The sequence below is a fragment of the Panthera uncia genome, assembly GCF_023721935.1.
Source record: "Panthera uncia isolate 11264 chromosome C1 unlocalized genomic scaffold, Puncia_PCG_1.0 HiC_scaffold_4, whole genome shotgun sequence".
Classification (NCBI taxonomy): domain Eukaryota; kingdom Metazoa; phylum Chordata; class Mammalia; order Carnivora; family Felidae; genus Panthera; species Panthera uncia.
The window spans coordinates 102,681,149-102,705,304 of record NW_026057585.1 but is presented as its reverse complement, the minus strand read 5'-3'; the positions used below and the strand labels follow the sequence as shown (position 1 = coordinate 102,705,304).

At 59.8% G+C, this 24,156-nt stretch overlaps 1 protein-coding gene across 1 annotated transcript in view; it reads left to right on the top strand.

Annotated features, from left to right (window-relative positions):
* Positions 1–8,515, top strand: part of PRDM16 (PR/SET domain 16) — a 46,717-nt gene extending 38,202 nt beyond the window's left edge. The window contains 4 exon segments of the mRNA XM_049618227.1: positions 250–424; positions 4,395–4,628; positions 5,451–5,625; positions 6,843–8,515. Coding sequence (XP_049474184.1) covers positions 250–424; positions 4,395–4,628; positions 5,451–5,625; positions 6,843–6,977 — 719 coding nt within the window. The 3' untranslated portion in view covers positions 6,978–8,515.
* Positions 8,516–24,156: the final 15,641 nt, after the last annotated feature.

The following is a 24,156-nucleotide window of genomic DNA, read 5'->3' as shown; positions in this document are numbered from 1 at the left end:
GGGGGGGGGGGGGGGGGGGGGGGGGAGGGAAGGAGGAGGAGGGAGAAGACAGGGAAGGGGAGGGGGAAGGGGAGAGGAGAAGACAGGGGAGGGGTGGGGGAGGAGGAGAGGAGAAGACAGGGGAGAGGAGGGGAGAGAGAAGGGAGGGGAGCGGGGAGGAGAGGAGGGGAGAGACGGGAGGGAGAGGGAGGGGAGGGGAGGGCTCAGCTGAGGGATGCTCTTTCTCTGATGCTCCCCCCGTCCCCACAGTGAGCCAGCACTCCGGGGTCCTCACAAACCACCTGGGGACCAGTGCCTCCTCCCCCGCGTCCGAGTCAGACAACCATGCACTTTTAGACGAGAAAGAGGACTCCTATTTCTCTGAAATCAGAAACTTTATTGCCAATAGTGAGATGAACCAAGCATCAACGCGAACAGACAAACGGTAAGAAGTCCGTTCCGGACCCCAAGCCCACCTGCGTGGCCACGCCCAGAGCAGGGGCACCCCACCCAGCCCCAAGTCTCTATGAGTAGGGGCCCGCAGCGCAGGGTGAGACCGACGGGCACCGTTGTGGCCCGGCTCTGCCCCCTGCACGTGGCGAGGGGTGGGGGGGGGGCTTCGGCCAGGGGGTCCCCTCCCGCCTCGGCCTCTGGTGGTGACAGTAAGCACCCGGGCTGAGGGTGCGCGCCGTGTGCTTACAGCCGCACCGAGCTGCCGGCGTGCTTTGGTTTGGGCGTCACGGGCGTGCCGCGGAGCACAGGCCGGGTGAGGGCTCTGGCGTGAGTTCTGCCGTGGATGTGAGAGTCTAGAACATTTCTGTGGAGTCCGAGGCACTGCAGGTTTCCACACAGGAGCGCCGCCCCTTTAAACACACACGCGCGCACGTGTGCGCACACGAAGTCACACGTGCATGTGCACGCACATGGACACACTCATATATGCATGCACATGACGGCACACATGTGTACGTGCATGTACATGTATGCACACACGTACATACGTGTGCACATGCAAATCCATACACACATGTCTGCGTCTGCATGAAATCACACACGTGCACACATGTACACACATACCCGCAAATATATGCACATGCGCTGACACATGAACACATGTGCATATGTATATACACACATGAAGTTACCCACATGCTTACCTACACACGTGTATATTTACACACATATACACATGTACACACATATATACACACCACATGTACACGTGCACATGCACACAGATGCACGCACACACATGTGCGTGCACTCATGCACTCATGCACGTGCACACATGTGCACGCACACCCCTATACACGTGCACGTGCTCATGCACACGCACACACACACTCGTATGCACACGCACACCACATATGTACATGCACATGCGCGCACAATGCACAAACACACACACGCACTCATGTACGTGCACACACACACACTTCGTACGCACATGCACACGGTCACAGAAAAATAGCAGAATTCAGATTCGAGATGTGGAGGGTGTACTGCACGACCCTGGATCCCAAGGCTCACGGTGTGGCATTTACTCTGGGGGTCCCTTCTGGAAGGACCCGTCAGACCCCCAGGAAGACATTCTCCTTGCATAAAAGCTGGGGCCAGACCAGCCGGCAGAAAACCAGAGACGCTGCAAACTTCAAGTGGCCTTGGGGTGCGAGCCCCTAATTCTGCAGAGGAAGACAGCCCGGTGAAGTGGGGGGTGGGGGGCTGCTCCAGCCACAAAGCCGGGCCTGGAACCTGGGCCCAGAGCCCTGGCCCTTAGGCTGGCCACAGGAGGGCCACCCAAGACAGAGGCCGACAAAGAGCCTACAAGGACTTGTCAGTGGCATCCACCACGGGGTGGGAGGCCATGCCAGGGTGAGCCCAGGAGCGCCAGGAAGACCTTCACGCCTAGAGCCCGGGTGGCCCAGCTCTTTGCCGTGAGGACCGGAAACCCGGCAGGACAGAGGGGAGAGGAGACGGCATCACCCTAACCTTCTCCACGGAGCGTCTCAACCGGGGCTTTCCGTCCAGCCCCCATGGGAGGGGCAGGAGACGAGGCTCAGACAGAGGAGACTGGGCCCCACATCCCTCAGAAAGCCCGGGGCGGAGCTGGCCACAGACCCAGGCCCTCGGATGGCCTGTCCCGCTGAGACCCTGTCCCCGGGGGCTGGGGAACCTCCAGGAGATGTCCCACGTCATCACCAGAAGTGAGAACCACGATCACAGTTGACACGAAGCCACAACCCTGCGTCAAGTGCTGAGATGTTGGCGGTTCTGTGTGGGGCGGACGCTGACATTATCGGGTTCTCGTCCGGAACCACTTTCCTTCTCTTCATCGTCAAGGAGAATCTAGGGATGCCAGGCTCCCTGGCCCCAGAAGCCCTTAAATACCTGGGCTGAACTGTGTCCCCCGCCAAATCCTGACCCCTAGTACCTCAGAACGTCACCTCGTTTGGAGATAGGGTCTTTACCGATGTAATCGGTTAAGATGAGGTCACCAGTGTGGCTACCAGTGCCACGCGATGTCGTGAAAGAAGAGATTGGGGCACAGAACACACGGGGAGAAGCCCTGTCAAGATGTAGCAGAGATGGGAGATGGGGAGATACACCTACAGCCGTCGGGCGCCACGGATCGCCTGCCAAATGCCAGCGGCTGCGGGAGGCCCGGACAGTTAGTTGTCCCTGAGCCTCAGAAGGAACCAGGCCCACCTGCACCCGGGTCTCAGACTCCAGCCTCCAGAGCCAGGAGAGTCCGGGCTCCAGTTGTGCAAGCCCAGCCCCGGCGCTGGGTCACGGTGGCCCCGGGACGTCACCTGCCTCAGGTGCCCGCCCTGTCTGAAGCTGACGCCAGCCTGCGGGACCCCATCCTCTGTCCCTGCTGCCCCCCACTGAGTGCTCCTGGTGGATACAGGCCTCCTGTGTGGGGCTGCGGTCCCTGCTCCCAAACAGAGGGGCCCATATATAGAAACTGCAAAGCACTCTTAACTCCGATTAGACGTGCACAGGGCCACCTGCTGAACACAGTCCCAGTCCCGGCCCCCAAGACAGCCACCTGCGCGGTTCATCCCACCCTCACGCCGCCGAGGGGGCACAGGCTCCGAGATGGCAAGGTCACCCACCAGAGAGCCAGGGACAAAGGCAAGACCCGGGTCCCGGCCCCTGTCACTTGCCTCCAGAGCCCTTGCCCCTGGCGGATGGATGCGTGCCTGGTGACGGTGCGAGGGGCCATCGAGAAGGGAGACGTCAAGGGTTCTGCACGTCCGGGAAGGCCGGTCACGTGTCAGCATCTTACACTTCCTCCAGGAAAGGCAAGGGTGGAAAATGAGCATGGCCGACAGCCTGGAGATCGGGGACCTCCCGGCCCAGTCCGTCTGCACAGACCCCTGAGTGCGGAGGCCAGCGGTCACTCAGAAGTGACACCCCCTCTACCTGATGCCCAGACCAGGACCCCGGTCTCCCCTGACATCAGTGGATGGATTCCTGTGGGCCATGTCAGCTCCAGGAGGAACGGGGTCTGGGGGCCCTGAACTCTGGCCCAGACGTGGGCTCAGGAGGCGTCTGCCCAGCCTCCCCCTCCCCCTCCACGCTGGACACCTGCCAGCATCTTCAGAAAGAAACGAGAAGACTCACCATCACTCAGCTTGGGTTTTTTCCTTTTTTTTTTTTTTTAAGTTTTTATTTATTTTGAGAGAGAGAGAGAGAGCAGGGGAGGGGCAGAGAGAGAGGGAGAATTCCACACAGCAGACCTGCCCTGGGGCTTGAACCCGTGAACGTTGAGACCAAGACCTGAGCCGAGATCAAGAGATCAAGAGTCAGACCAGTCAGGCTGAGCCACCCAGGTCCCCTGGGTGTTTTCCTCTTAATAACGAGGATCCAGAGTGGAAAAGTGTCACCCGGCCAGAGTCACTAGGAGGGAGATGTGGGGTCTGGGCTGCAGGAGGGAGGCCAGCAGCCTCCGAAACAAACTCGTCTGGGTGGGTTTCCCTGGCTGACAGCAGCTCAGCCCCCACCCTACAGAGCCCTAGGCCCCCAGAGCCTCTGTCGGCAGAGGCCCCCTCACCCTGGGTTGCCGGTGTCCCTGTGTCCTCGTGGCTGGCCAGGAGGAGCCAGCAAGGGTCGATCAGCAAACCTCCCCAAGGGTACCCCTTGTGCAGTCCCCAACCCCAGCTCCAGCGCCCAAGACCCCCTTCCCCGCTAGACTGGCCGTGGCCTCCCTCCCTGACGCGCACATCCTGAATCCCCGCTCCTGCCCCTGCCACGCCCTCGCTCGCTCCTCAAGGGGCTGCTGAGGCCGAGGGTTCCGACAATGCAGGCTCTTTCCACGGGGAGGGTGAAGACGGCCGTGGGGGGAGAGCCGACCGGAGCCCAGTCGGAGGCCTTGTGGGCCCCGGGGCTAACTCCCTCCCCTGTCCCTTCAGGCCGGAGGTCCAGGACCTGGACGGCAACTCCCAGTGTCCGGGCCTGGCCAGCGGGAAGCCGGAGGACGTGGAGGAGGAGGAGGAGGAAGAGGAGGAGGAGGACGACGACAGTCTGGCGGGGAAGTCCCAGGAAGACACCGTGTCCCCCACGCCCGAACCCCAGGGTGCCTATGAGGACGAGGAGGACGAGGATCCGCCCACCTCCCTGGCCGTGGGCTTCGAACACACTCGAAGGTGGGGGCCACGCCCGGGCAGCCTGACCTGCTAGGGCCCAGGCCAGGGAGGGGCCTGAACATCGTGAGGGCGACCTCGCTCTCAGGCCACCCGAGGCCCCAGCATCCTCCTGGTCGGGTTCACCCTGGTTCCCAGCAGGTGTCTCCACCGCGGTGGGAGCTTCCACACACAGGCTTCGAGGCCCAGCCCGAGGCAGGGGGTCAGGGGCTGGCCCGCCCCCTCCCACACACACTTCCCAAGCCTGGGGGGCGGGGGCAGGCACGCTCCCGAGCCGAGCGGGAGCTGGTCCGTAGCGACACGGCCTCCATCCCGCGGCCGGGGCAGTGGCGTCTGGCCTCCCGCGGGCTGAGCACTGGCGGTTTGCGAGCAGGGCAGGCCGGACCCCTCCCCGCGCGGCCCGGCTGCTCACTGCCTTTGTCGGGCACCAGGGATGCGGCCAGCACTCCAGACGGTCCTGGGGGAGCCCTGCAGGGACTGCCCGTTTCCCCTCACCCCTGGGTCCTGGGAGCGGGAGGCCCCGCGCCCTCCAGAGCGGCCCCCCGATCCGTCCTCCGTCCCCAGAGCCCCGGGCGCCCCCCCGCCTGCTGCTTGCGGTGTGTGCACGCACTCGCCCCCTCCGGTGGCCTCCGTCCGTGGCCCTCCTGCATCTGTGTGGCTTCTGTCCAGGTGTCGACGTGTCTGTGTGTCCGTCTCCTTGTGCATGTGGCTCGTGGAGGCGCCATGGCGTGCATGCAGGCACGGAGCCGGCCGTGGGGCATCAGAGAGGCGGCCAGAGGCCAGACCAGCTAACGCCAGGCCCCCTCTCCCCGGTCGTTGGTGCAGGTGTATTGAGGAGCAACCAGGCGGTCTGTTAGCTTTGGAGCCGATGCCGACTTTTGGGAAGGGGCTCGATCTGCGCAGAGCAGCTGAGGAAGCGTTTGAAGTTAAAGATGTGCTTAATCCCACCTTAGACTCTGAGACTTTAAAGCAGACACTGTACAGGCAGGCTAAGAACCAGGTAGGTACCGAGCAGAGCCCCCCACCCCCGGCACCCCCGGGCCAGGTGGCAGGTGGAGGCCGCGCCTCCTCTCGTGGTGGCCATCCTGGGCCTGGGGCACGCCAGGACCGCTGTCCCGGGGCCCACCGCATCGGCTAGAGACGGCCAAGCCGCCGCCCCTCCCCCGCGAGCAGGGGTGGGGCAGGGAGAGGTTGAGGCAGATGAATGGGAACCGGGCATTCCCGGACACGTGGGTCGCTGCCCTCTTGTCCCCGGCGACAGGCGCCCGAGGCCGGGCGTCCAGCCTTGAAGCTGGGCAGGCCTTCCTCCCTCTCCGACTCAAGCACGAATGGCTGGCGGCCCAGGCTTCTCTTGAAGGAAGCCCCCTCTCACACAGCCACTCGTTCCACGCTGGAGCTCCGACAGGGTCAGCGAGGGCGTCAGGGTGGGCCTCGACCCCCCTTCTGTAGCGCAGGCGGCCGCAGGGCCCTGCTTCCTGCTTTCATCCGTCTAGAGGAGCGGGGTCTCCGTCGGCCCACCCCTGAGTCTCGGCAAAAACCGTCTGCGTGTCTGTCTTTGTCTTTTTACTAATCCTGTCCAGGGTGTAAACCCGGGTGGGAGGAGGGTCGTCGGCCTTCCCCCACCCCGCTCTGCTCCGGATGGTCCCCAGGTCCCACTACCTCGTGCCCCGTGTCTTGTGGCGGAATTGTCCCGTGGGCCAGCCACGCCCCAGGCCCAGAAACGCGTCGGCGCCCAGCTCAGACCAGCTGTGCGTCCGCTTCCCCGGGTCGCTCCGTGCTGTCCCCACGGTTGTCCAGACGGGCAGCCCCCAGGCCCACCGGTGCCCTCCAGACAGACACTGCCTCTTGGCGACCACCGGCAATTCCCAGGGCCCTCGAAAAAGTGGGGGGGGGGGGGCAGGGGGAGCACCGCAAAGAGCTGAGGGGCCCCTGTGCACAGAGGCCAGCCAGGACCACGGCTTCTTGCCACTGTCTGCACGGGAGCCCAGCAGACACTCAGCCCGCCACCTCCCACCACATCTTCCGCTTCCGGGCCCCAGGAGAGAGTCTGGATCTGCGCAAGGCTAAGCCCAGCCAGAGGGCAACGGGGGGCTAGGAAGGGGCCCTCTGGGATCTGCAGAACCCCAGCCCACGCAGCTCACCTGCCTGTTGTGTGTGTGTGTGTGTGTGTGTGTGTGCGCGCGCGCACACGTGTGTCCTTGTCCTCTCCCCGGCCAGGCGTATGCAATGATGCTGTCCCTCTCCGAGGAGGCTCCTCTCCACACCTCTTCCCAGAGCCCTCTGGACGCCTGGTTAAACATCACGGGAGCCACGCCAGAGTCCGGAGCCTTTAACCCCATCAACCACCTCTGACGGGCCCAGGACGGGCTGGGGTCTGAGTCCAAGCAAGGCATCGTGGGGCCCCGACGTCCCAACAGAAGTCCCGGCTGCGGGAGATGGAGGAGTGAGCCTTGGGGAGCGGCGTGGCCTGGGCCAGAGAGACCCCCCCCCATCACCTGTGTGGATCACTCCTCAGCACCCCCCACACACACACACACACACACTATGGTTCAGCTCTAACTTTTCCAATGAAAACTCAGAACCCAGGAGTCGCTGAGCGGTCCTGGAGCCCCACCGTCTAAGAATTGGTCTCCGGAACAGCGTTCCAGAAATGGTACAACGCACGGCCGGCCACGTGCGGCTCGAGGGAGCTGCTCACGGAACCAACCCGCCGGGTGAGGGCGGGATTTCAATCCCAAACTGAAGCCAGCCAGGCCACTTTGGCACCCGCCTGGTGCCTCGGAAAGGAACGGACAGACACGGGTGTGCCCTGGAAAGGGAGATCGCCCCAACGATTTTTATAATGAGAATCACGAGAGTAACCCTTTTGGTAATCTTATTGACGACAGAGTCTATTTAAGCATGTGGTTTTAAAAATAGACAGTATTTTTTAAAGAATCGAAAAATGACTTGCAAATTGTTTTTTAAGAGTAATTTTGCATTGCTTTGAAATCTCAGCCTATTTGCAAGCCCACACTGGGAACTGGTACCGTGTTTGGGTGTGCTCTTTATACTGTAGATAACGGAGAAATTTTCTATCCCTGACCGTGTTTGTAAAGCCGTGATTCTGCCCCCCCACCACCACCCCAGCCCTGCGCAGAACCAAGGGGGCTGGGGCCCTCCCCTGGGAGCAGTTTCAGACTGTACCTCGGAATTCTTAGACGTGGTGTCCTGGGCTGGCCCAAGGCTGGGAGGTGTGTGTGGCATGGGCGTCGTGCCTGTGGCCCCCACCAAGACCCCCCCCGATTGAACGGGGAAGGTGGGAGCCGCGGCTCTGGTCCCCTGTGCAAGGGTGGGCTTGGCATCCCACGCTCCTGCCCACACGGCCTGCACATCAGCCACACCCACGCCGGCCACCCTGCCGAAGGGGGGCCCCCGCTGGCCACACCGGGTCTCCAGCCCGACCCCCACCCGCACCGTCAGACGGACAAGGGGGACAGTGGGCATCCCCCGTGGCCGCCGTGGGGCGCGTTCTGCGGCCCTCCTGCCCCAGGCCGCCCGCCAGGCTCTGTGCCCGCGTGAGACCCGGGCTCCAGGACACGACCACCGCCTCTGCTCCACGCGCGGCTTCCTGGCGGGCCGGCCCGGCTCCAGAACGGAAGGGCATCCAGGTGGGACCTGCCTCGGGAGCAAAGACAGCACAGCCCGGTCGGGACGGGTCTGCTTCTCCACTCGGATGGGCTTTAAGTTATTCCCATAGGGGCCAATTTCAACTCATAATTTGTTTCCCTGATGGAATTTACCTGAATCTGTATATAACTTGTAATTTTTTCTAATTCATTTCTTTTCTTATTTTATTTCTTCCTTAACAGTATTTTGGCATTAGACATTCTTATTGTGAAGAAATATTGTTAATATAAGTATCTAGTGAAGGACCAAAACCGTGTATAAGGTTGTGTGTTGTGTGATTGATAACCAGGGAGCGGGGAGGTTTTAAATGTGCCAAATACCCCCGCGCCCCCCGACGGATCCTGCTGCCCCGTTTCCAGACAATCACGTGTTTTTGTTAAATTAGAGTCTCAGTTACCTTTGCATTTAAGACAAGTGTTCTATTTATTTCTTTTATTGTTTGGAAGAAAAAAAAAGAGTAAGAGTGTCCCAACAAGAAGAGAAAAAGATCGCCCAAGTGGCCCTTAAAAAAGAATGTAGACGCAAGTGGTGAGGGGGCGGCCGCACCTGAGGACGGGGGTCTGGCGGGGGACGAGTCCTTGGCTCTCGCCCAGGGGCAGCAGGCAGGCCGGAGCAGCCGCGCCCCCCGGCCCCCCCCCCCGCCGCTCCAGGCCAGCGACAATCGTCTGTGTCGGCGCTGGAGGCCCGCGTGGGGCCCGCGGGCCCCGGCGAAAGGGTTCCCACCCCGCTCTCGGTCCACAGGAGGCAGCAAGACCCAGCCGGCCTCGCGGGCGCCCAGGCCGCTCACACGCGTGTGCGGCTGGAAGGTGGCCGCGCTCCAGGAAGAGCTGAGGCTTTGCAGGCGGGGCCCCCTCACCTCCTCACACGCACCCACCTCCACCCCGGGCCCGCCAGGCGTGGCGTGGGCTTTCCGATTTCCCCTCCATCCGCATCGGACCGTTTCGCAGAGCCGACCTCAGACATAATTTGTAAACCCAAATTACATTTCTTCTGCTAAAGAGTAAGGTGTGTGCTTTTTTTTGCGATCTGCCTCTCTCTGCCCAAAAGAGGAAGTTTGGCCAGTGGAGACCTGAGTGCCTGTTCTCCGTGGTCCCAGATAAGGGGCGTCGTGTCCTTTCCGGCCAGTTCCGGCAGGCATCTTTCTCTTTCCCTCCCTCCCAGCACCCCAGCTGCACACCTTGAGTCCTTGCCTCTGTCCCTCTGAGAACAGCTAGAGCTCTAGCCCCATTTCTCCTAAACAGTCCCGTGGGCCCAAGCACTTGACAGGTCTGGGGGGGGTCTGTCCCTGGACCCCCGACAGAGTGACCATTTCCTCCCCACGCCTGGCACTTCTCCCCGCCCCAGACCACAGGGAGCTGCCCTCCCTGCGGTTCTCCATCTCCGGGCCACAGCACCAGCACGGGCCAATCAGGCCCAGCCCGGACGGTGGGGGGCCGGGGAGCCGGACGGCCAGAATTCTGAGACCCCAGCCTCAGGGCACGGCTGCAACAGGGGAACGGGCTGGCTGGCCAACGTGTCCTTGGGTGGTGGCCGGGGTCAGGCCCGTGCACTCGGGCACCACCGGGCCAGGGTCCTTCTGTCCAGCCTCGACGGTGTTCTTTCTTTGGACGATTGACATCCCCTAATGGAAATTCAGAAGGAAGCCTCCTTGCCCTGCCCTCCGTCCCTCAGACCACGGCCGCCAGCGGGCCGACGCCGTCCCACCCCCACCCCCGCCGCTGCTCTCGGTCCCGGGACAACTGGGTAGGACGCATGGGGCTCCGATCCTTTGGCCAGACAGGGCCTTCACGAGTAGGCCCCAGAGACCCCCTGTTCTGAACCCAGGGGTGTGCACTCCTGCAGCCTGCCTGGGACCCCGGGTGCGCATCAGTGGACGGGGTGAGCCCCGGCGGCCTTCCCGTCCGAGGCAGGAGCACAGCCGGTCTGCCCAGACCCTGAAAGGCCCAGCGCCTCCACGGCCCGAGCCTGGCCCTGGAAACTCGCAGGGCCCTCGGCCCTCTCTGTCCTAGCTGCTTCTTCAATGAGCGTTCGCAAAGCACTTGCCCAAATACGTGTCACCCGTGGTAGCCTTGAAGCCTCGAAGCACTGGATTGTGGTCCCCCCGCCCCGTCCCCCCGCCCAAGTGACTGAAATCTACTGAGCTGTATTTACTGTGCTGCCCGGGAGAGAGGCGAGGGGGCAGCGCCACCCAGGAGAGCCGGGTACCTCGCGCCTGGCCCGGCTAGGGTGGCGAGGCCGCGGCCGCTCCCGGTCGGTGGAGGTCAGCCGGGAATCAAAAGCCATGAAACTGTGCAGCAGCGAGCGATACTGTGACAAGACATTCCTGCGTGAGTCCAGGAGCCTTCCTTCCCTCCCTGCATTCCAGTTTTGTGGTGTTTTTCCTTTCTGTCCCCGATTCGTACTACGGCTTTGGGAAAAGAAAGAAAAGAAAACAAAGCAAAAGGCAGCTTGAGTTTCCAATCGTGCAATTCACTCGTGAGCAGAGCACTTCCCAAGGTGTCTCTCGGTGTGTTTCCTACCGTCGGTGTTCCCGAGACGAGGGAAGCTGAGCCCCCGTGTCAGAACACATCACGTGTGCATGTGTAACTGCTGGCAAGACCCCCACACCTGTGCGTCCGCACCCCCCCCCCCCGCCCTTGTTCCGTTACAGATTCGGTTCCGTTTGTTTTCTGGGTTTTTGTTTCGTTTTTCTTTTAGAACTGTATAGTGTTGAAAAAGAAATCAAGTGTAAATGTCAGGCTTTCAGATAATGTTTTTTAAAAAAAAAAAAAAAACCATTGAGAAGGAGGCAGGTGTGTGTCCCATGTCCCCCTGATTGTAAATTGCTTCTGTTACCAGTAAACCGTGCATGGCTCGTGTTTAGCGGTCATTACTGTGTCTGTTCGTGAAATTTTTATGAAAAGGAGAATTCCGTAGATGCACTTGTTGAATTACGTGATTAGGGTCTACGTCCTCCGGACTAGGAGCTCAGAACTGCTCACGCCAAAGCGCAGTTCTTAATCGACGCGGAAATCGCTGACGACCGTGAAGGCAAAGACACCCCGTGTAGCAAATCATCGAGAGTGATTCTGCAGATTTCGTTTTGATGCTTGTGATAAAGACAGATGTACTTGTGTCGAGAAACGTCTTTAAGATGAAGGCTAGAGCAGCCGATCGGAGGTTAATGCTGTAGAATAGGACTATATGTAATCTTTCCGATGCTACGATGAATTTATACATGAGATTGATACGCAATAAATCTGTGTGCTTTTCTAAGTCTCGGTGCCCGCGAGCTTCACTGAGGGGCAACAGAGGCCCCCGGGGTGGGGAAGGACTCGGGGTCGGAGCGTGGCCAGCGGCAAGGCTCGCCGGCCTGGGTCAAGGGTCCCCGGGGGCAGGCTGCGAGACGTGCAAGCCCATCATCTCAGCACCGCCGCCAGGGCAGGTACCCTCGTAGTCACATTTCCCAGAAAACCATCTCAGTGAAGGCGCCACCACTCTGGATGTCCCTGCGGTGAGAGTGGTGATCTCCAGGCGGGCTCTCCCCTAAGTGCGTCTCCCCCGAGGCACTTTGGCCCCCCGGCGTGTCCACCTCCAGGCCTGTCTGCCTCCAGCTGCACCTGGGCCCCGAGCCGGCCACCGGGAACTCTTGTATGACGTCTCTTGGTGGCGGAGAAGCCCATCCCATAAGGCCAACCCTAAACACAGCCGTTCCTGAGGGTGGACCTCCCCACTGACTAGCCCTCCCCACCGGCCGGCCCTCCACAGTGGCTATGCCTGCTGTCCTTGCACTGTCCCCAGTCGGGACCTGAGCCTGCCCACCAGGCGACGGCCAGGTGGACTGGGACTGAACAGATGCCTGGGGCTTCAGGGGGGCTCCTCGCCCCTCCTTTACATGCCCCCCACCTTCACCCACTCAAGTGCAAGGTTCAGCCCCTAAATTCTGGGGACTCGCAGCAGGAAGTCCGCCCGGTGGCCTCTCTCCTTCCACCAGAGCATGGAGTTGAGGTGGAGAGCGTGCCTCGCACACTCAAGGAGCTGCCTCTCTAGCAGAACAGCCCCCACCCTCACCAAGACGACGCACGGCCCTCCCCAGGGGTGTGAGGCAGGAAGAAAACAAGACTTAATGTCAAACAGACGAACTGGGGGGCGATGTTTCCCCCTGGCAGCCGTAGAAGTGTCTGGTCCAGAGTTTCCCCGCAGCCCCTCGGGCCCCCAGGACTCACAGAGGCCCCTGCGCCTGTTCCCTGGTCAGAAATCACCACTTGCACTGGATTTGGGGCTGCAGAGATGGGAAATGTCAGGACTCACCTCTCAATCCCCAAGGCCCAGCCTGAACACTCTCTTGGTGGAAGACGGGTTGCACAAGCCGATGCGTAGATGGGTGGATGGGTGGGTTGCGGATGGATTGTGGGCGGATAGATGGTTGTGGCTAGAGGGATGGCTAGATGAGTGGGTGGGTGGATGGATGGATGGGTTGTGGGTGGATTACGGGTGGATGGATGGATGGATGGATGGACGATTTGCTATAAGGACCCTCACTGCAGGCAAGTTCCCACACGGATTCTGGGAACGGCAGTGCCTCTGAGGGGCCCGAACGGGCTCTGAGGGGAGCAATGGGGAGAGGAGGCCTGGGGTCCCTGCAACGGCAGTGCCGGTAGCCACAAAAGGGAAGAAACAGAAGTTGACCTTGAAACAAGATCCCCGGACCCAAATCTGGGGCATTGAGCCTTTGCCTTCTCTTAATACCATCAAGTGAAGTGTGTTTCCCCAGGGAGGCGTCGGTTGGGGGAAGCGTTTAAATGTTTCCAGGTCATTTTCCCCCCAGATGTGACTGATGAAGTGTCTGTGAGGTCTTGACCCCGATGGTCAGATGTGGGGTTCACCCCGAGGTCCAGGCGAGGAGGCAGCACGAGAGGCCTGTCTCTGGGGGACACACTTCCGTTCCCGGAGGACAGATCATGCGAATCATGAGTCTGATGAATGGCTGTGCTTCCAAGTTACTCCAGCGACAGAGTGACAGTGTCCAGGGCCCCCCACCGCGGCCCTTCCCGGAGCTCGCCGCCCCGGGGCTCCAGCGCCTCCCGTCCTTGTCCAGCCTGGCAACCTCTCTCCTCGTTCGCCCTGAGGGGAGAGGAAAATCCAAGCCACGAGGGAGCTATCTGATAATAGCCCTGTTGTCGGGGCGCCCGGAGGAAGGGAGAGCGGAGAGGACCAGCCGCTGACAAGCGGACTTTGTCTCTGCAACCCAGCTCCTTGCACAAAAGACGGAGGAAAAGGCAGGGGGTGGGGGGCAAGGATCAACTGGAGAAACATGTGTCAATGAGGAATCTGTTTTCTGGGAAAAGAGATGCTTTTGAAATTGCCCTCAGATTCATCTGGGGCCAAGCGAGCCTGTTGCTTATTTGCAGAGAAGCTATTTTGAGAATCGTTAACCTTCTTTCTCGCGGCAGCAAATGTCTTCCCCAAACCGAGATGTGTCCTCATTTGGGGCAAAATGGCCCGACGCAAGGTGGCTTTCGTGGGGTCCGAGGAGCCGGGCGGGGTTCTGGCCGGGGTTCTGGCCGGGCGGGGTTCTGGTTCCCACCCTTCTGGTGGGGGTTCTGGTGGGATCCTTGCAGTCACCAGCCAGGATCGCAGTCTCTGTGAAGGAAAAGGCACCTGTGCTCACCGTGGCCGGCAACGTCTTCCACACGGCTTATTCTGGATTCAGGAAAAGGAAGCCAGAGTCGGCTCCAGGGTCCAGGGCAGAAGAAGATAGTATTCTAAGGTTACAAGAAGGGGGACGTGGGCACCAGCTGAGACCCCGCGGGGGGGGAGGGGGGGGGGGCTGGGGCCACCCAAAACCCTAAAGGACAGAGTTGCCTCTTCTGTCCTGGGACCTGGCTTGTGGCCCTCCGATTCCTGAGCCCATCAGGAGGTTCCGGGAAGCCTTAAAGCCTGTAGAGAGCAAGAGCCTGCTTCTAGAACACAGTGAGTGAGCTGAAAAACCAGCATCTGCACAAAGATCTGTATGCCGACGTCCACAGTGGCTTTATCTGTAATCTCCCCAAACTGGAAAGAACCCGAGTGTCCATCCACTGGTCAGTGAAAGCACAAGCCGTGGGCGTGACGGAAGGCCGCCCGTCAGAGGACAGAGGACGTTACTCAGAGCTCCGTGCAGCAGGGGGTCCGCCCCCAGCACCGGACTTGGCCGAGACTCGCAGGCAGGCAGGGGCCTGGGGAGCCTCCCGGTGGAAAAAGGGAAAGTTCCAGATGAGCCCAGATGGCACCAGGGAGGCGAGGCACTGGCCAGAAGCAGGCACCCCACGTGATTGGTTGGGGGCGCGCGCGGCTTCCTCTGGCTGCTCCAGAGTCGGAGGTGGGGACAAAACTTAGGGAGGCCGCCGGTGACGGATCGAGTCCTGGCCCCTTTGGGCTCATCGTTCCAGGGGTTCCTGTTTGACTTTCTGGGTTTTTCTCTCACACTGTGGGTCAGAGGTCAGACTCCTGTCTTTATGTACGATCTGGCCGTTGTCAGTACGTTCGGTCTCTGAAAATACACGGACACACGGCCTTCTAGAAAAGGCAGAGCTGTAGGGACGGGGAGGGGGCTGGAGGTGGGAAGAGAGGCGGGGGAGGCCGTCCGGGGCGTGAGTGTGGTTACACACCTACGCACTTGTGTCAGACTCAACTAACAGTACATTCCGAGGGGCCGTCTAGTTACAGGTGCCTTGTACCTCAATTAACCTGATTTTTGTAAAAACTGTGCCCCGCCCACTCCCTCTTTGAGGCACGAGTCCATCATGAAGCTTGAGGTCCCTAGAGGGACTTCGCACCTTCCACCCAGGCTGGCAAGGGAGGGGCCCCACCTGTCCAGCCTGCCCTGCGAGGGGTCCTTCCCCTACAGCACCCAGCCTGGGTCTCGGGGGCCCAGCTCAGGGGTCTCCCAGCCTTGCTTTACCACAGGCATTTGGGTGTGCCCACCCTTCACCCCTCGGCCACCCAAGTCCCGCCTGGACCACCCAGTGCAGACCTTGTAGGCATAGACTTCCAGCTGAAACCGCCCGCACAGCTTAAAAATGCCAGGAGCGTTTCTGAGGACTGTTTATGGCAGGTTATGCGAGCAGGAAGCGGATAGGAACATGTACGAGGTGAATAAATACCCAACTCAGAGAAGGCTGGGTTTTAAATGTTTATTTATTTATTTGGAGCAAGCGTGCGTGCACGTGCAGAGCAGGGGAGGGGCAGAGAGAGGGGGAGAGGGAATCCCAGCAGGCTCTACACGGTCGGCGCAGAGCCCGACGCGGGGCTCGACACCACGAACCGTGAGATCATGACCTGAGCTGAAATCAGACGCTTAACCGACCGAGCCACCCAGGCGCCCTGGGAGTGGTTTTCCCTGGGAAGCTGGAGAGACAGAGGGGGGAGCGGGGGAAAGGCTGGGGAGGGGCTCCAATCTTCTCCGTGATGACTTGTAGACACTTAGGGGGTCATTTAAAGAGAGAGAAACAGTTCTTCCTTTCCAAAATGTATGCTTTTTCTTGCCCCACCGCCCTGGCAAGGACCAACAGGGAACAGAAGTGGACAGGGTGGACCTCTCTGGCACCAGAGCCGAAGGAGACCACTGCCCACTCCTCACCGCTGGGCACCATGCCAGCTGTAGGTGCCTGTACCCAGATGAGGAAGTTCCCTTCTGTCCCTACATTGCCATGATTTTTATCGTTGGTAAGTCCCGGGTTGGGTCAAGTGCTTTATCTTTAATTTATTACGAGTATGTATCTTTAAATGACATTATACCATTTTACATAAAATATATGAACCTTGCAAAAGTATAATTCTATTCTCTGCCTCAGTATATCTTACTTCTACACGTGTCAGAAACTCCATGATGGGCCGTCATCACTCTTGCTTTAAATACTCTACTTTCGGGGCACCTGGGTGGCTCAGTTGAGCCTCCGACTTCGACTCAGGTCATGATCTCAAGGTTCGTGACTCGGAGCCCCGTGTCGGGTTCTGTGCCGACAGCTCAGAGCCTGGAGAACGCTTCGGATTCTGTGTCTCCCTCCATCGCTCTCTGCCCCTCCACCGCTCCCGTTCTGTCTCTGTCTCTCTCAAAAATAAATATTAAAAATTTTTAAATTTATTTTTGAGAGAGACAGAGTGTGAAATTTATAAAAATTTATTTAAAAATGTATAAATTTTTATAATGAAATTTATTTAAAAATTAATAAAAAAAATTTTTTTTTAAAAATAGTCTACTATCTTGTAAAGAACTTTTTAAAATACATCCAGGAAAAAAATCTCACGTGTTTTCACGTGTTTACGGTTCCCAAGGGGCTTCTATTCCTTTGTGCACACCTGAACGTACCTCTCTCATCATTTCCTTTTGCCCCAAAAAACCTCCTTTGACATTCTTGTGGTGCCAGGTCTCTTATCCTTTGTCTTAAAATGTACTGACCTCACTTTCAGTTTTGAAGGACACTTTCACCAGAAACGGACATCTTGGTCGTAGACGGTTTTAACACGCCGGGGACGGGGCTCTGTTCCCCAGGCTCACGGGGTTTCCAGTGACGACTCAGCCGTGATTCGTGTCTTGATTCTCTTAAGGCGTCAAGGCTTTCTCTCCATCGTGGTTCCTAGTCATTCGATTATGAGGTGCCAGGTGCCACGGTGGGGCTTTCTTTGTACTCCTGAGGCTCTCAGATCTGTGGGCTTGAGGATTTTCTGACACTTGGAACATTTTTGGCTATGACTTTGTCACACAGACATTCTCGCCCCTCACCCCTTTGGGGCCTCCGACTCTACGTATTATTGTTAGACTGCTTGACATCAGCCCAGATCAGCAAGCCTCTGCCTACTTTTTCCAGGCTTTGCTCTCTCGGCGTTCATTTCGGGGAACGCGTATCGGCCGAACTTCAAGTTCACGGATCTTTTCTTCCGTAGCGTCTTATCTGCTGCGACTGTTTCTTTTACTTTTATATATTGTCTATTTTTGTCTTTAGAATTTGCATTTGACTATTATTCTTTCTCTTTTGATTACACTCACCAGAGATTCTTTTCTTTGATTTTGTGCACAGATTCCTTTAAATCCTTTTGGGCACAGATTCCTTAAACCACCAGGTGCCGGAGCTTGTAAATGCTAAGTTGTTGAGATCCTAGGTTTTGTTGGTGTTCTTTTTAAGGATGTTGAGTTTTGTGCCAACAGGGCGTTAAGTGATGACAGAGACCTGCCTGGTCTTTTCAAGGCTTACTGCACAGCTCATCGGCTCAGGCATACAGCAGCCTTCACACCTGAAGGCTAAGCTCACACCTGAAATATGGCCTTTGGTCCCCGTCAAGTGCCCCGCAGCCACGAGGCCTCTTCATTCTGGGTGACTGGCATTTAAAGCCCCCAGGCCCTGCGTGGACACTGAGAGCTGTTGGTCCTGGTAACTGCTCTGTGCCTGGCTTCCTGGGACCTCCCTCTGCGTGTGCACAGAGTGGCATTTCTGGAGGCTTCCTGGAGCTCTGTCTCTGAACCTCTGCCAGAGGTCCCCGCCCCCTCCCCCACCCCCCTGAACCCCACGTCTGTCCCCCCAGCTGGGTCAGACCACCGCGTTCTGCCTCTTGGAAGAAAGCCGTGCATCTGTGGGGCTCTCCCGACTCGCTCCTTCCTCCCAGGAACCATTTCCCCCGCCTTCCTGTCGTTTCTGTTCAGTTTTCTAGCTGGTGATTGTGGGAGCTGCTTTCACTGTAAGTGAAATCCTTACAATGTCTGAAACTCTCAACTGGAGGCCATACCCACGTTTTTTAAAAAAGCCCCTACTTCTTTGGAAACCTGAAAGAGTCCGTGATCACTACACAGGGGCCCGGGCTCTGCGGTCAGACAGACTCATCCTGACTGGGGCCACCCACTAGCCAGGTGACAACGGGCAAAGCGTCACCTCTCAGTTACGTGGCGAAAGAACTTAATAAAGGATGCAAACAGTAGGCGCTTAACGGCAAGTAATGACCGTTTGCCCTTTGGGGGGCAAGGGCGAGTGGCCTTCTGCTGAGCTGAGCCTTCTGCTCGGCAGGGCTCCCCCGGTGGGCCGGACAGGCAGCCAGGCCCCGCTTGGCAATCGGGCTCCTGTGCCGCCCCCGCCCCCCTCTGGGGACCCCACCCGGCCCGGGCCTCCACTCACCCAGCACAGAGGAGCCTCTGTCCTCAGGCCCACTCACGGCCGCAGCGTCCTCCGAGATCAGCGAGGCCTTTCCCAGCTGCCCGCCGGCTGGACGCGGGGCCCCGCAGCGAGGGGTCGGTCAGCCTGGTGCCCGGGCCCAGAGAATAAAGGACACGGTTGTGCCCCTTCCCTCCCCCCGGCACATTCCCAGGAAGGGAGGGGGGCAGGCCACGGGCACTGGGCGCTCGGCCCTGAAAGGGGACGTAGACACGCCTCGCGGCCTCGCTTGTCCTCGGCCCCGGCACCAGACACCCGGATGGTCAGGCCGAAAGGCCTCCTGGGGGGCCGCCGGCCCCAGGGCATCATCTCTCCGGGCTGCAGCCCCAGCGGCCCCTGGAAGTCTCAAAGCAAGACGTCCAGGGGCACCGGGTGCCCTCAGGCCACGGGAAAGGGGTCCTGCAGACTTGAGCATCGACTTCCCTAGAGGGAAACCCGGGCAGTCACGGGGTTGGGGTGCACATCCTCCCCCCGCTGGGGACGCTGCACGGGGAAGGCCCCTCGTTCCTGAGCTCCAGGCTGACCCACACGTTACCTTCCAAAGGCACACACACCGATGTGCAGCTCCAGGCCTGGGACCCTGGCTGTAGGAGCTGAGGCGGCCTGTGGCCTCCTGCGATGGCCCAGAGATGGGACAGTGGCATCACCTCCAAGGCTTTCATGGGAAAGGCAGGAACCAGGGCCACATGGCAGCTGCCTTTCAATTCTCAAGGCTAAAAAACCCTCGGGCCAGTAGGGAGTCTGGGGTGTGCGGGGTGAGCTCCGGCTGACTGCCCCAGCCCCTTCCAGGCCCTTCCAGCTCCTTCTAACCCCTTCTAGGCCCTTCCAGGCCCTTCTGGCCCCTTCTGGGCCCTTCCAGCCCCTTCCAGCCCCTTCCAGCCCCTTCCAAGCCCTTCCAGGCCCGCCACACGAAGGCCCGTGAAACCCGGGCCGACCGGCCACCATTCTGCAGATCAGCCCGCTCCCACCCCCACAAGCGGGCGTCCAAGGCCCAGAGGGACACCGGGAAACAGATGAGCAAAGCAGAGGACTCACCGGAGGGCAGAGGAGACAGGGAGACAGCTGCCTGAATCTGCTCCCTGGGCTGCTCTAAGCCACAGAAGCGGGTCCTGTCACGTCTGGAGGCTGGAGGTCTGAACGCCTGCCCTCCGGGGGCTCCAGGGCAGGGTCCTTCTCGTCTCTTCCAGCCTCTGGTGCTGCCAGCCATCCTCGTGTCCCTCGGCCTGTGACCACGTCACTCCAGCCCTTGCCTCTGTCGTCCCTTGGCCTTCTCTATTCTGTGTCTAAATGTCCCCCTTTGTATGAGGACACTGAGCACTGGATTTAGGGCCCGGCCTGTTCTACTCTGACGTTGTCTTACTTACATCTGCAAAATCGTATTTCCAAATAAGGGCACGCCACAGATACTGGGATTAGGATTTTAACGTATTTTGGGAGGGACTCGAGTCAACCCACCTCAAGGAACCGGGAGTAATGAGTTTGGTGAGGAGCGCCTTCCTTCCTCTGTGGGGTGGTGAGCAAAGGCCTGGTTGAGAAGGTGTGCTTGAGGCAAAGGTGTGTAGGATCGGGGGACGGCTCCGTGAAGACTGCCGAGGAAGAGGATCCCAGGCAGAAACCGTGGCATGTGCAAAAGCCCCGAGCTTCGGGGAGCAAACACTGGGGTCCTTATTTTTGACGTTGGGGGGCCCTGCAGAGGGCCTCGTGGGGTTTCATGAGATAAGCAGCCTTCATCTGTCAGCCAGGGGCGGGGCCAGCCCGGAGGCCCGAAGCGGGGAAGGAGGGCCACTGTGTCCCCGGCCACTGTGTCCCCTGGTCCCCGGCACTCGTGGTCTCAGCCACAGGGCGCAGAGAGTTGCAGAGACTCACCCCTGCGGGCAGCCCTGGGGTCCTTCTCCCCCCACTTATGACCCCGGAGCCGCTCCCTTCCAGGCCCCACCTGAGAACAAGGTCTACACTACTTAGACGATCATCATTAACCCCCAGCTTGCGACTGAGACAGCAGGGGCCCGGGGAAGGCAAGCCACTCGCTCCGGGTCACCTGGCCCCAACCACACACTGAGCCAGCTGGAGACAAGGAGATGCCCCCCAGAGCCCCCCAGTTTGGGGACAGAGCCAGATTCGGGGTGCTGGTGGGGCCAAGTAGGTACTGGGCAGGAAGGGCTGGGGTGGGGATTAACCCTGCAATGACCAAGCAGAGTTCTGAAGATGCGTTTTATAGGAAAGCACTGAGTGGGGGTCAGGCACCCGCGGGCCCTCGTCTCCCCCCCCCCTCCCCCCAAGGCCCAAGGACCACCAGCTCCCCTTCCTACGGGCTGGGCCTGTGGGTGCAGTACCCAAGATGGCCTCTGGAGGGCAGCAGCGCCCCACCTTTCCCAGGGCGCTGCCCAGAAACTGTCCACCCACAGGGGTCAGCCATCGGCACCCCCTACCCAAAACACACACAGATGGCACTGGCGGCCCCATTGGGCACCTTCCCGTGGTCAACCTGGGTCCCACAGGTGGCACCTACACCCCGTGGCAGGGGACGGGAGACACGACGCCGGGCAAGCATCGGGCCGGCCACAGGTGTGCTGGGCGGGACCCTTCAAACCACGACACCCAAGAAAAGGCCAAGTCGGCCCTGTGAGGCTGTGGCACCCCCTCACCCAGCCCTGGAGAGGGAGCTGCCAGGGGAGGGCGGGCCTATGCCCCCGGGCTAGACTGTGCCCTGCGGGCTGACACGCCCCTGCACCTTGCCCACCGCACCAAGGCCTGGGGTCAGCACAGACACCAAGGTGGTCTGAAAATTCACCCAAATGCACGTCCCAGTGCGTTCAAATGGAAATTTAGCAATGGGCCTTTCCGGAAAAGGGAACCTGGAGACAGGTCAGAAGGAGGCTGGCACTCGCCATCTCTGGGGCTGAGTCCTGGGACCTCAGATCACATCAGTGAGTCACCAGGCACTGGCTGAGCCCCTGCTGCATATAGGGCCTCGGGCTCTGTGCTGTGGGATGGATACATGTAAGGGCTGCAGCAGGAAGAGGCTGTATTAACAGAGGTATCATATCCAGAAAAGAGGAGGTGAGTCTTTCCCCGTTTTCTTATACTGGCATGGTACCGGGTTCTGTTCCGAAGACCACATTTTGAGAAGGATTTTGGCACATTTTGAAGTGTCTTGGGGGAACACGCCAGGATGATGAAAAATCTGGATACTACGTCACGCCAGGAACGTCTAAAAAATGTGATGAAGGCAGACAATGCAACGATCTGTATTGGGAGGGGGTGAGCTCCCCGCCCTGACAGCATTCCAGCAGAGGCAAGACATCAGCTTCCTTGGTCTGGGTTGGGGCTCAGGGTGTCTGCTTCAGCCGTCCTCCCTGCCCTCTCCTCTGCTGCCTGAGGGGTCTTTCCATCAGATCTGATCATTTCGGCCCGTTGCTCCCACCCGAGCGGCTCCTTGCTGCCCTGAGGAGAAACAATAGACCGCACGCCCAGGTGGCAAGGCCACGCCAGTCTCCCCCGTCCTACCCCCATCCTGCTCCTTCTACCCCAGCCCCACGGCCCTTCAGGCTGTCATTCGGACCGCACGCCCTCCCACCTCAGAGCCTCCGCACGTGCTGCGACCCTGCCTGACACTCCTCCGTCCCCTTTCATCCAGCTAACTCCGGCTCATCCGCCGGGTCTCAGGTCTCCTAGCCCTTTTCAGGGGCAGTACGGTGGTGCTGCCCCCCCCCCCCCGCCTCCCCCCTGCACAAGGCGCAGTCAGGACCTTCAGGACAGAGACCAAATCCGATTTGCTCAGAGCTGTATCTCTGATGCTGAGCCCAACGGTCAGCACACAGTAGGCGCTCAATAAATACCTCCAAGCGAAAGGAGAAGGAAAGCAGGAAGGAGAAGGCGTCTTGCTACAGATGAACCCTGGGCTGGCCCCAGATGAAGGGCTGTGACATCAGGAAGAAGGGAGGTGGCACGGTCAGGGCTCACCAGGACGTGCTGCCATAACGAACACGCCCCTCGCGCCAGGGGCTTCCAAGGGCGCCGCGGCGGTCCTCCACGAGCCTTCTCTTTCTGGGACACCAGCTGCAGGAGGAACAGAGCAGGGACGAGAGGCAGACCCCGTGACTAGGCACAAACACACAAAGGCTCCTGAGGTTTCGGCAGGCGGCCTGTCACCGGCTCAGTGGGGCAAGAGGATGTCTCTCCCACGGAGAGGGCTCCAGCTCTCCTGAGCAGGGCTGGGCCTCCCGCAGGATGGGGAGCCTGGGAAAGAGTCACGCGGGCTTTCCCCCTGGAAAGGTGCGGGGAGGGGGGCTGCACAGGCAGAGTGCGAACAAGAGGGGTGGGCTTCACGGGGAAGTGGAGGCCGCTGCCCCTGCTGGATGGGCACGGGCGGTTCCCGAGCAGGGGCGAACCGGGAGCACTCTGCCGTTGCCACACCCTGGGTTGGTGTGGGGCTGGGGGTTGGGGAGGCTGGGTGACAAAGGACATTCCGCCCCGGCCTGGCGGAACGACAGGTCACCTCTCCCAGCCCCTGGCGCCTCCGGCAGGACTAAAGATCCTGATTCCTGAAATTAGCCTCTGTGGCAGCCTCCGCCCGGGGGACCCACTGTGGACAAGACCCGGAAAGGCCAGGCTTGCCGGCTGGGCTTGACCTTGCACAGGCTAGCAAGCACCTTCCTTCCCAAGCCTCAGTGGCCCTACCTGTAAAATGGGGGTGATGAAAACCACTGGTGTGGGAAACAAAGGCGAAAGAAATACAGAAAAGGTTAAAGTCCCTTTGCAGCCCACTGACAAGTACCTGAGACAGGCAGAGCGACCTTCCCCGAGGAGCTCAGCTGCCTCGATGTCAAGGTGCTAAAGGCAAAGGGCAACCTTGGCTTGACATTAGCCTGACCTCCAGGATCCTGTAAAAATCCCTTCCTTTATCCCGCCAAGATACATGTTGGCCACCAGCCTCCAAGCACGTGACCCACTGACAGACATCTAAAGGGTCTCATGACTAAGGTTTTACTAGACAGGAGTAAATGGCCTTATCCTAACAGCAGCTGGCCCCTCAAGGTCGTGGACACCTTGCTTCCAAAGTCCTTAGAGGCTTTCCCAGTCCCTAACCCCCTCCCAACCTGAAAGTATGTAACCAGTCACTTCTCACAGCCCCAGGACAGCTCTTTCTGCCCACGGCTCCTGTCCCCGTGTTTTAATAACACTGCCTGTTTTTGCACCAAAAACATCAAAAGAATTTTTTTTCTTTTAAGTTTTTGAAACTGTATTTAAGTAATCCCTACACCCAACCCGGGGCTCGGACTCACCACCCCAGGGTCACACGCTCTCCCCGCTGGGCCAGCCAGGCACCCCTCAAGTATTCCTTCTCCACCATGGGCTCCCGGACCCCAACGTCTCACATCAACAACCGCGAAGAGTGTTTTGTGCGGTGCTGGGCCGCCCTCCGGCCGCACTTTTGAAAGAATCCAGAAGGTGGCGCCTTTCCTGCCTTGAGAAGATCAGGTTCCCCTCTGCGCCGGTCCGCTTCCAGGAGGGCTTCCTGGAGGAGGAGGCAGGCTAGCCAGGCCGGGAAGGAAGGCGGGAGCCCGCTCAGGGTCACTGCCCGGCCACGCACGCCCCAAGCCCGCGGGCGACGCCGGCCGGGCCGCAGCGGGCGGGGTGGGCGGTCCGGGGGCGGACACCTGCGGCCCGGCCGCGGGGTCACGTGAGCGCCGGCCGGCCAG